Raw genomic sequence first — 11,350 nt, forward strand, 5'->3', positions numbered from 1 at the left:
GAGGATTGGAAGGCTGACAGCAGCAGGTGCCTCGTGTGGTGCGTGGGGCGCACCAGGTGCCGTCCTCAGTGCCTTCCGAGCGTCAGCTCATCAAGTCCAGGCGCGCCCACAAGTTAGGTGTGATGTTCTCAGTTTCACAGATGGGGAGACCGAGGCCCAGGGAGGCAGTGTGATCTTGTCAGAGTCAGGCAGCCGGCCCCGAGGCCGTGTCGTTGCCTCCGCAGGGTCACTCAGCTGTCCCCCAGACGCCCCCGTCGCACCCCACGCTCCCACCTGCCTGAGCCCCTCCAGGTGTCCCATCTGGACGCCTGGTACCACCTGCCCCCAGCCTGCCAAACCCGCTGCGTTTGCCGTTTCTGCACCTCTGGGGCCTCACGGTGCTCAGGCCAGTCTGACCCTTCGAAAACAAAGCCAGAGGCCTGGGGAGCCATCACCCCAGTGGCCTTCCGACGCCCCCTCCCTGGCATGTGATGGACTCCCATTACGTGTTCAGAGCCTCTGGGCAGTACCCTCCTCTGTGGATGGGAATAGGGATGACATCCCCCCCCGCAGCTGACAGCCCACGCCACCGCAGTCAGCGCCCAGGGAATCGCGCTCCTGACCTGTCCTCCCTGGGACACAGTGACGTCAGCCCCTGGGACGCTATGCCTCGCGCCCCACCGAGCACCCTCGCGACCACACCCAACGTGGCCCTGCCCTTGCTCTGCGGGGGCGCTACTCTTTTTGACCTTCTGTCCCCTCTGCTGGTTCCGCTGGGCCTCTGGACACAAACCCCAGCCCCTCCCTGGGCAGGAGACCAGCCTGCTCGCTCCCCAAATGGGGTGCTTCTCGCGCCATCCTGGCCCTGGTGTGACCTGTCCTGAAATCTCCAGCCCTTTCCCAGCTGCTGGCGACTGTCCGGAAACGTGGGCTGTGGCTTCCGGGCCACCCGAGGCGGAGGCGGCGGGTGGGAGTAAGTTCCCTTTCTGTCCCCTCCCAGGTGGCGACCTTCGTGGGCCCCGTCACGGCCATTCCTGTCCTCCTCTTCTCAGGATTCTTCGTCAGCTTCGACACAATCCCCACCTACCTGCAGTGGATGTCCTACATTTCCTATGTCAGGTAGCATGGGGGGCGGGGGGCCCTTACCACTGGAGGACTTTAGGACGCCAGAGGGAAGGCACTTGGGGACGTGCAGAGGCTCACAGAAGCCCCTTCTTGGTTGTTGGCTAGATGCTGGCATGATTCTCAGATCACGAACCCAAAGACTATCCATACTTTTTGTTTTGTTCCTAGTTTTATGTGCCTCACCCTTACACACACACACACACGCACACGCACACGCATGCACACATGCATCCATACACACGCACGCACACACAAACGCACACACGCACACGTGTCTTTCCTGCTTTGGAGAGCTGCATTGCGTATTTCCATCTTTTAAGAACTTCATTCCTCTCTGGAATAAACACTGCTTATAACAAAGTTCTGAATATTCGTAAAACCTTAGTAAGAAATCCAGTGGAAAATAAGTCACGTTTCCAGCATCCTAATATTCTTGAACAAGACTATTCTGGTGCCCCAGCACGTAGGCGGTCAGGTTTCATGCTCTCGGCCCAGAGGTGCTTTGGCACGTTGGCCCCCCGTGGGCGGGGCCGGTCCTTAGAGCTTTTCTCCCCAGTCCCAGCCGTTCCACGTGACAACCAGGGTCCCCAGTTGTGAACCAGCTTGTCTTTTCTAGAATGTCAGTTCAGATCCAGGTATATTGTTCCGGAGAACAAAATTGAAACAAAGCACTTGTACAGAGTTTCAGCCATCGGTGTACCTTCCAAGACCAAGAAATCAGAAACCCGTGTCTTTCTTCTCAGAATTAGCGTTTTTGTTCGGATAATGCAGAGCTGGAACAGAAAGAAATGTGCTGCAGAAATGTTTTATTTTAATGCTCTGCAGTCCTTGGAAAGCTATCAGACCTTTTATTACATTTAACGGTTAAAAAACGTGTGATGATCGGAAGGAATCAAAGTGTTTCTCCATTCATCTCTTGGACAGTACCTACTCTTGGTCCAATTTGGTTTTTTTTTTGACTTTTATTTTTTTTCTGGTGGAGGCTTTGGAGGAAACAAAATTGGAAAACACTTCATCAAGCCGTTGAATGGGTTTATCTTAGGTAGCTGTGGAGCAGTTAGAACGTGTTCCAGGGAGGAAAGGTCTCCGGGGAGGGAGGGAGCCAGGCTGAGGATGGGGAGCAATGGTACCTTACCCCCCGCGGACGCGGGCAGCGGCGGGGGTGGGGGTCCTGGGCCCCCCTCACGCTGGCGTTTGCCTCCTCAGGTATGGGTTTGAGGGGGTCATCCTCTCCATCTACGGCCTCGACCGGGAGGACCTGCACTGTGACATCGACGACACGTGCCACTTCCAGAAGTCGGAGGCCATTCTCCGAGAGCTGGATGTGGAGAACGCCAAGCTCTACCTGGACTTCATCGTGCTGGGGATTTTCTTCATCTCCCTGCGTCTCATCGCCTACTTTGTGCTGAGATACAAAATCCGGGCAGAGAGGTAAAGCACAGGGAAGCCAGAGAGAGGAAAATTGGACACCGTGGCCAAGGGCCACTTGCAGAACCTGCAGCAAGCCCGGGCCTGAGGACACAGACACTCCTGTGACCCAACCCCTGGGGACCACGTTTGGTGGTCAGGCGTCCAGTGCTGGACGTCGCTGCCCCGTTGGGTTGGGTCTTCTCTCCATTACCCTTTCTAGCTGTAACTAGGAAGAAGATGTAGAAAGGTTGTTTTTTTCACATGCAGAATTTTAAAATACTACCCCGAGGCAGAATGTAAAACTGCAACAAAGCTGGTGACGAGAAGCTTCCTCAGAAAAATCCTTCCTTCTGCCAGGGAGCCCTGGTCCTGGATGGAGGATTCGGGCAGCTTCCCGGGGACCCCTGTGCAGTCAGACGTCCAGGGGCAGAAAGCCAAAGCCAGGAAGGATTCCATTCTGTGACTGGTGTTTTCGTCATTTCGCCTTTCTACGGTTTGCCTCTTTTTCCAACGAGAAGTCATTTTCCAAGCCAAAAGTCGATAAATTTCATTCATTTCCAGAAAGTGTACCTTTTCAGTACTTGCTGAAGAAGATGATCCAGGGTAAATATACTTTGTTTAGAGATGTGAGGGGTTTGACTTGATCACTGAGCTGCTCCACCTACAGACAGAACTTGGGAAAGATGTGCAGATGCCGTCTCCAGGCAGAAGGAAGACATTGGAACTGCATGCACTAAGCCGTGCCGAAATCTTTTAAAGTTACACAGCAAGTTGTAAGGTGAAATTGGCCATCTCTTTCAAGTCTTTTATTTTCCCCATGCTTTGGGGAAAATACATTGTTTTTTTTCTTCCTAAATTTCCCAGCACCTTAATTTTGCCTAAAGAAATTCTGGAAGATCATTCCTGTTGATTTTTTACAAATGTTTTCTCTTCCCTCACATATCACATCAACTACCTCCCCCAAACCTGGGGAAGCTGGGCTTAGGGAAATTCCGGGTGTGAATGTTCGGGGATATGCAGGAGTAGCCCGTGAAAGATGCGCTGACTGCACAGGAGGGAAGATGCTGAGATTTCCTGAGAACCCAAGCCCTTTGCAAGAAGCTGGCGAAGACTTAGTGTGGCCAAGGCGTCTGGACCTCCATCAGACCAGCACTGAGGGCCATGGGAGGATTCCGTCTCCCACGTACGGTTTCCATGGTATCCCAGCGGCCCATCAGTCTCGGGCTAGTGTAGTCTTTCCAGACCAAAAACTCCTTTCCACTGACGTGATCACATAACTAAAATCCCTCTAGGGCAGGAGCAATGGGCACATCTGCAGGGCAAACGGTCTTTGAATTCGTGGCGGGATGTCCGTGTGCTTGTCGGAGGCAGCGTGACCACAGGGTGGAAGGGGATTCTGGCCCAAGAAGGTCCTCTGAAGGAAAACGGAATTGCTTTCCCCTTCTAGAATGCCGTGAACCTGGAATCAGGGTCTCCTAATGAAAGACTGTATTTTTTGGTGGACAAATTCATTCTCCTCCCGAGCCTCAGTTTCCCCACCTGTAAGCAGCCGCACAAGGTCGCCTGCAACACCATGCTTAGCTCTGAAAGGTTCTGAGGTTCCTAGCTTGTGTTCGAGAACTTTCATTTCCTATTTAAGAGGATGAGAAATGTCCAAATTTCACTCACACGCGGATTTGATTTGCAAATGCCTAGAAGCCTCTTTTTCACCCTTAGATCCCTTTTGGTAGACACAATTGAGGCATTTAAATGTAATTTGACATTTGCTTCTTTTACACCAACGTGGCATTGCCTTCCAGCTCACATTACTTAACCAGGGTCAAACTTAGCCTTCATAAAAAGTCTTCATTCAGTTTCAAGATAGACGTGCCTGTGAGAATGTCACATGTAGGAAGACACACATGGGAACAGTCTGGTGAAATAGAGTTGGGGAGAGGAAACATCCTGGACCTTGCCTCAGAATTACATTGGCTGAGGCCAGTGTTGAAAGACATTCCCTCCGGGTGAATCCTTCCAGTCGTGGGTCTGTGAGCCCAAGAAGGACATGCACGTGGATATTTTTTGAAGGATGCTACCCGGAGTGCCACGAGCAGGCTGAGGTCACTACCTCAGGGTAATCTGCTTAGGAGGACTCGAGGCTGTGTCCAGTGAGGATGTCGACCTAGGGTGCTGCCTTCATCATTCTTCAAGGGTCAGCGATGCCCCTTGCCCCTTGCTCCAGCTTTCTCATCCTGCACCCTTGGCAGCATAGACCCAGACGCTGCAGTTTGGATCTCCAGATACTTCCCTTCTGCTTTTCATCATAGGGAAATTTGATAAAACACCTTATTGCAATGGCCCAAGATAATATCCAAGTAACTTGGTGATTTTATTTTCCTGAGTAGGTATGGTGAAGAGGTGGGGGGTGATGTGCTGTCTTTCACACACTGGAATTTAAGCCAGGTCAGCTTCCCAAACCTAATTCTTTTAAGTGGTTTCTGAATGTAGCGACTCAGATCTTCCCTTCGTCTCTGACTGCGCTTCTTCATTTAGAAGGAAGGAGGAAACGTTGGATGAAACGAGGTGCAGCCTTTCCAGTTGTTAGTGGAGGTGAAGATGGAAACCCAAAGAATATCACTGTTACAGGGAACCTGGGAGAGAAGGGGGCTCTGCTGGGTTCTAGCACCCCACCTGCTCCGCGGGGGTGTCAGGGCCTGCTCTGCTGAGCAAGCTGTCTCAGGGCTGTTCCCTCCGTCCACATTCACAGCATTTCATGCCTCCCTTTCTTCCAATCTTGCTGGGTGTCTGCTCGAGAATTAAATGCTGCAGAAGCTCCTGTGAGGGTGACGTGGGAAGGAAAGAAACCAGGTAAACATTTTATGTAGAAGATGCTGGAATCTGATTAAGTCACCTTGAGGGAGGGGCCTTCAGGACCAAGAAATAGGACTTCAGCTTTTAGGTAAAAACTCATCCTGGAGACCCACATGAAGGTCATTTTCCCACCAGAGAAAGGCACTGCCAGGCAGCCGGGGCAGGCTGAATCCATGGGGTAGAAAGCCCTCCAGGGGGTTCACTGAGGAGAGAACACCTTGGGCCCCAGTGCACTGAGCATCCTCCCTTGCTGGGTGGCCCGGGAGCTGGCTGGATGCCTTATCAACGGCTCTGCTCAGTTACTCACTCAGCAGGCGTGTGTTGACCCACCGCCGTGTGCTTGGTGCGGCCCAGACACGGGGGCTTGGAGCTCAGACCAGGCCTGCGCTCCAGGGCTGATGGGCCGGCGGGGATGCCATTCTGCAGACACAGCTCTCCGAGACCGCAGAGGGTCCGTGAGGCCGGGCCCCAGGGCTGGGAGAGAGCTCAGGTCTGACCCCAAATTCTCTACCTTCTTGCTTTGCCTTATTGCCTCCTGTTCGTGGTGTGCAAATGTACATGAAAATGCTTTGCAAGGTATGACGTGCAATACTAGGTTAGCTCTGGACTAGCTGTCACCAAACGGATGGCTGAGACGGGGGGAGCCCGAGCCCCTTTGCTCAGTTGCCTGGCCTAGGGGTGCCCCAGGCTGGCCTGGGGGCCCAGCTTCTTATCCCTGTCTCAGCGGAGAGGTGCCTTCCTCCGCCCTTGCCTGGCCTTAGCCTCTTCATGCTGGCTGGGGCCCAAGGGGGGCCAGTGTGAGGACACACGCGAGGGCGCGTGCCCGCTCCCTCGGGGTGTGTAGCTCATAATGTTCTCTCGCCGTCTCTAAATCCACAACCGTCCTTCACCCCAAGAAAGGCAGAGAAAATTCCCTCACTTCATGCCTGCCGAGCAGCTGGTGACGTGTAGTCAGAACCCACCCAGTCCTTTGGCAAACGCCAGCTCAGTTAGGATGTGACAAAAACCAAAACCAGACAACCCAGCGGGGCGGAAGGAGGGGCAGCACGTGTGGCCATGAAGTTAGATGCTCCGAAGGCATAAGATGCTAATAAAATATTTTATAGAGAACTTGTTACTTGTGTTTGGTGTTACATGCTTCAAATTCAAAATAATTGGCTTGAATTGTACCAGGTGAAGGGGGTTTTTAGGTTGTATTTGGAATGTCTTTGTTGTACGTCTAGCAAGGGTTCGGGTTCATTCCTCAACGTGCTGATCTAACACCTGATTGTAAATAGTCACCTGTCTCTCTAGGTGACGTTCATGTTTCATATTGAACTGTCTTAAAGTTGTGTGTTTTCCTCTCTTTTCCAGCCTCCTCACCCTTCTCTTCCCTCTTGTTGATGTTGTCCAGGGCTTTAAAAAGTGCCAAGAGCTCAGATGCACGGGCCCCTCGTGTGCTCCCTTGCGGTGGTCCCTGGGGACTCGGGCCCTGGACCGGAGACCTAGGAGCCGGGTACAGGGTGTGGCCTTAGCTCAGCTTCCCAGCTTCGGCGGGTAATCGTACACCGAGCTGAGCTTCCGAAGGCAGCGCGCTTAGGGCCGGGCTGTCGTCCCCGACTGGCCTCCCTCCTCGGGGACACAGGGGGGAGTGCAGGGCTGGGCCAAGTCCCAGAATGGGCGGCCCCCACAGTCCTGCTACGTGACAGGGACGGCGGGTGCGTGGAGCGTGGGAGCACGCCCCGGAGTGCCCCCGTCGCTTCCTCTCCGCACCGCCCCACCCCCCCGCCCTGCTCTCCTTCTGTGCAGCTGCCGTTAAGGTCACGGTCCTTCAAGTCCCTGCGCTTGGCCTCCTGCCTCAGAGAAATTCCCCAAAGACAATCACCGTCTGCAGAGGCGGATGTGTCTGATGTCCCTGTTGGGGCTTCCCTGGGGCCAGAAGCAGGAAGAAATGGGGGAGCCCCGCACCCCCATCGCCCAGCCTAATTTTCACACTGCAGCCTCCCCGCAGCCTGTGCCGAAAAGCCAGCCTCCTGGGCGGGAAGTCGGCACGAAGGAGAGGCACTCACGCCCGTCCTTCTGAGGGTCCAGCCTGGGCTTTCCGGTAACTACTGCACATCCTTTCCCCCCTTCTTCTCCCCATCTTCGAGGAAACGAGGGTGTAGCATTAGCTTCATTTTTATGTTATCTCTGAGTGGTCAGCTTGGAATCATTCCTCAAACAGACATTCTGTGGCCTGCTCCAGGCCGCCCTGAGGCCAGCCAAGGCAGCCAGGTTTCTCCAGATGACTCCGGGGAGCGTAGGTCAGGCTTAGAGCCCCTGACACCTGCCTCTTCTCAAAATACTCCCTTGGCGCCAAACAGGGAAGAGCGCCACACGCACACTGCCTACCACGTTCCCGCCAGGCCAGGGGTCATCACTTGTAGGGGCACCGCCTCGGGGCTTTTCCACGAACTAAGGACCATTTTAAAGCTGAAGAGAGAGGAGCAGAGGCACACAAGTGCCCTTGTGTTGTCACAAGCGGGGCGGAGCCTGCCGACTGGGTCTGGGCCCTGCTTTGGGAGGGAGGGTGGCTGCGCGTACACAACTGGGGGGCCCGCCCCCCCCCCCAGTCTGCTCCCTGTTCCCAGGGAGACACCCCTGTTCGCCAGGCACATGTGAGTTTCTCCCCGGGGTTCGTGGCTTCACCCAGACGTTGGGAACGGCATGAGGCCAAGCCACACGAGAAAAACTGCAAAGCTGAAAAGGACCCCATGCAGCTGAAGTTCCCGCTTGCTGGCGTGGCCCCATCCTCTGCTCGGCGGGGTCTGTTTAAACATGAGAGAGAACCCTGCTGGCCACCTGGGGGTGCCTTTGGCCTGTGCTTTGCCCGTGACTTTAACCGTGGCCCCGAGACTGTATGCAGTTAAATGGTGTTTGCTGTGTTCACGGCCGTTAGGACATCGGATTCTGGGGAACTCGTAAGCCACCTGCTGGCACTTCTGCAGGAAGGGCGTCGTCCCTCACATGCAGCAGGGGCCAAGGCGGGCTGGGACAGAGACGCTGAGGCCTGCCCCGCAAGCGCCTGGGCGGTGAGGTGTGACCCTCCCTGCCGCCTCCCCGGGGCCACCTCTCAAGTCCCCCAGGTCCTCTCCTCAAAGGAGGGTTCAGGAAGCCCTCGCTTCCAGCACTAGGAGTGGACCGTTCTTTCATTTCACCCGCCGCAAGGCACGGGTCTAGCATCAGCCCCTTGCTTCCAGCACAGCCCTGGATCAGCAAGGTGGGGCTTTCGAGAAAACAGTGTTTACCAAACAGGGCTTTGCTGGAGCAGAGAAAACAGCAGGCTCATCCGTCTCCAGGGGAGAAGTTACCAAACCGACCTCCCCTCTCAGGGTCCCAGAAGGTGCTCTCTTGTGCTGGGTGAAGTGGATCAGGCCTTGAAGGAAAGGGCTGAAAGTCATGGGCTCCTGGGTCAAGGTTAAGGTCTCTGTACTCGTGGGTTCCTGGACATCCCAGGTGCAACCTGATCTGAAAGGTACGACAGTTGGTTTCTTCGAGAGAGTATTTCAGTGGCCATGGTAGATATTTTGTTTCTATATCTTTACATTTTTTCACAATTCTGTCATCATGTACCTCGGAGGGTCTCTTTTCCGCGACCTTTGGAACACGGGCTGCCCAAGCTTCTTTCATAAATATCTCATTTCAAGTCCTCGGCCAGTGAAAAATAGTAGCAAAAGGTCCTATCATCCGAATTGCTAACAGAGGACCACTCACCCCATGCAAGGAATTTTCTGTTTCTGTAGTCAAATGCGCCCTGGGGAAAGGGGTGACCAGAGATGAGTTTCTCCATAGAATGTGTGTGTTTGAAAAGTTAGCATATGTAGCTGATGCCCTTACCCAGGTTTGTTTTTCCTTTGCAGACACAGTGGCTTAATACCTGCTCTTAGCTGAATCTGAATTGCTGCCTTTTACTTGATGACTAGCTATGTAACGTTTTTCCTTTGTTCTTCCTTCCAAAGCAAGAGTCAATGCAAATAACATTTTTAACCATCGTGTAAAGATGTGCATATATCTGTATATCTAATATGTAATTATGTAATCTCTGGTTTTTATAACGCTGTGTGCATAACCTTCCATTGATTTAGCCACGTGACTTTAGGAAATACTGTGCTTGCACGCTGGGAGAGGTGAGCGTTGTCGTAGATGAGAATGACATCTATACATACGTACGTATATATATATATATTTTAAAGCAACAGCGGCTCCCTTGGGTTCTTGGCTCCTTGGCTTTTCCCCTCCATTGGAACATGGACCCAAGCAGACCCTAGGACGTGAGCTTTCTCACTCTACCTTACAGACCGTGGTCCTGCTTTGTATATTTCTGTAGAGTTATCTCCTTAGAAGATTTGTACGTGCATTTTTTGCAGACTTGAACTTTGTTTTCTGAAATTAGATGCCATTTATGAAAATGTGACACAAATCAAAATAAAGCATTGTTATTTTCAGAGTTCCGTTTCTCTCTCTGTTTTGCTTTCAACAACATCAGCCTGCAGACCAGCCAGGAGAATTGGGCCTGGGGTCTTGGCAGAGCTTGCGGGGAGTTTTCTCCTTCTTGCTCTGCGCCTGCTCTTAGTGAAACAGTTCCTCCAGTAGGTGTAACAATGGATTTGGATGAAGTTGGGAAGAAAAATAAGAGCGATGGTGGTGACATGCCAGCCCCACTTGTTGGGTGATGTGATAGCACAGGGCCAGGTGCCTTTCATATGTGATCTCATCTCACTGCCGTCCGCGGGGCCACAGTGCCACCGCCAGCCCATTTCACAGGCCAGGGAACTGAGGCTCAGAGAGATTAGACAAGTCGCCCAAGGCAAGTAGTGGAGACTGAATCCAGACGGTGACAGTCTAGCAGGGGAGCCAGTGCTCCAGCCCCTGCGCCGCACTCCCTCGTTTGGAAGAAGATGCTGAGGAACTGATAGCAGAGACTCTGCCTGGTCAGGGACTTCCCTGGCAGTCCGGTGGTTAAGACCTCGCCTTCTAATGCTGGGGGTGTGGGTTCCATCCCTGGTTGGGGAGCTGAGATCCCACATGCCTCGTGGCCAAAAAACCAAAACATAAAGCAGAAGCACAATTGTAACAAATTCAATAAAGACTTTAAAAATGGTCCACATCAAAAAAAATCTTAAAAAAAAATAAAGAATCCATCTGGTCACAGGAAGCGGCCTGGGGGAATACGTCCCCCCACGCCCCGGGGGGAAACTTCTCCCAGACTCTGTGCTGTGGGTTGGCTGATGGGTGAACATCCCCAGGAGGGAGGTTTGGGGGTCTTTATGCTGTTAGGACCCCATGTGGGTCAGCACTGGGGTCTGGGCATGGCTCGGGGGTGTGGTAGTGACGGGAAGGAACAGGTTACCTTTGTAGGTGTGGAGGAAGGTGTGAGAGCAGGGACTGGACAGGGAGAGAAGCACACTGAGGATCTGGTGAGCCGTCCCTTCTCCCTGCCCAGGCTTCTCTGTCCGCAGATGCTGTCCTATGCTCCCAAACTATCCACCACCTTCCCCACCAAAATCCCCACTCCGTCCCCACTCCTTCCAGAATGATCTGTATTAGAAATTTTAACTTACAAATATTCTACACACTTCTTTGGACAAGTAATGCAAAAAGTTAGTAATCTCACCACCAAGCACACCCTCTGGAGGTAACGAGACCTGACAGCCAGATGGAAGGTTATCACCAGCCCCTTATTACACCCAGAGAGACACATCTCACACCCGATTCCTGCCCCTCGCTCGAATCGCGGACAGCACCCAAGAGGGACAGGCCGCAGCGTCCAGGGGCAAAGACAGCTGCCCAGAGAGTAGCAGCTATTAACTTCTGGGCTGGAGCGCGGTCTGGAAAAGGTGGAGAGAGCCCTGGACCCGGGGGGCCGCCCACAGGAGACGAGGCCTCCTCAGGGGCCACCTGGAGGACAGATGGCCTGGGGACAAGATGCTCTGAGCCACACCTTGGCCTTTGGATCTAAACTCTCAGT

General features: G+C 53.4%; 1 protein-coding gene across 7 annotated transcripts in view; it reads left to right on the forward strand.

Moving 5' to 3' along the window:
* ABCG1 (ATP binding cassette subfamily G member 1) overlaps positions 1–6,478 on the forward strand; it is a 71,522-nt gene extending 65,044 nt beyond the window's left edge. For 2 of the 7 annotated variants that reach the window (XM_057697040.1, XM_057697041.1), the window contains exons 14-16: positions 980–1,098; positions 2,311–2,535; positions 2,872–6,478. In XM_057697040.1, the coding sequence (XP_057553023.1) occupies positions 980–1,098; positions 2,311–2,535; positions 2,872–2,977 (450 nt within the window). In that variant the 3' untranslated portion in view covers positions 2,978–6,478. Of the gene's footprint in view, positions 1–224; positions 1,099–2,310 lie in introns of those variants that run through there. The other 5 variants (XM_057697042.1, XM_057697043.1, XR_009047722.1 and 2 more) reach the window with 4 other exon arrangements.
* Positions 6,479–11,350: the final 4,872 nt, after the last annotated feature.

Source organism: Hippopotamus amphibius, chromosome 10 (genome assembly GCF_030028045.1).
Source record: "Hippopotamus amphibius kiboko isolate mHipAmp2 chromosome 10, mHipAmp2.hap2, whole genome shotgun sequence".
Lineage (NCBI taxonomy): Eukaryota > Metazoa > Chordata > Mammalia > Artiodactyla > Hippopotamidae > Hippopotamus > Hippopotamus amphibius.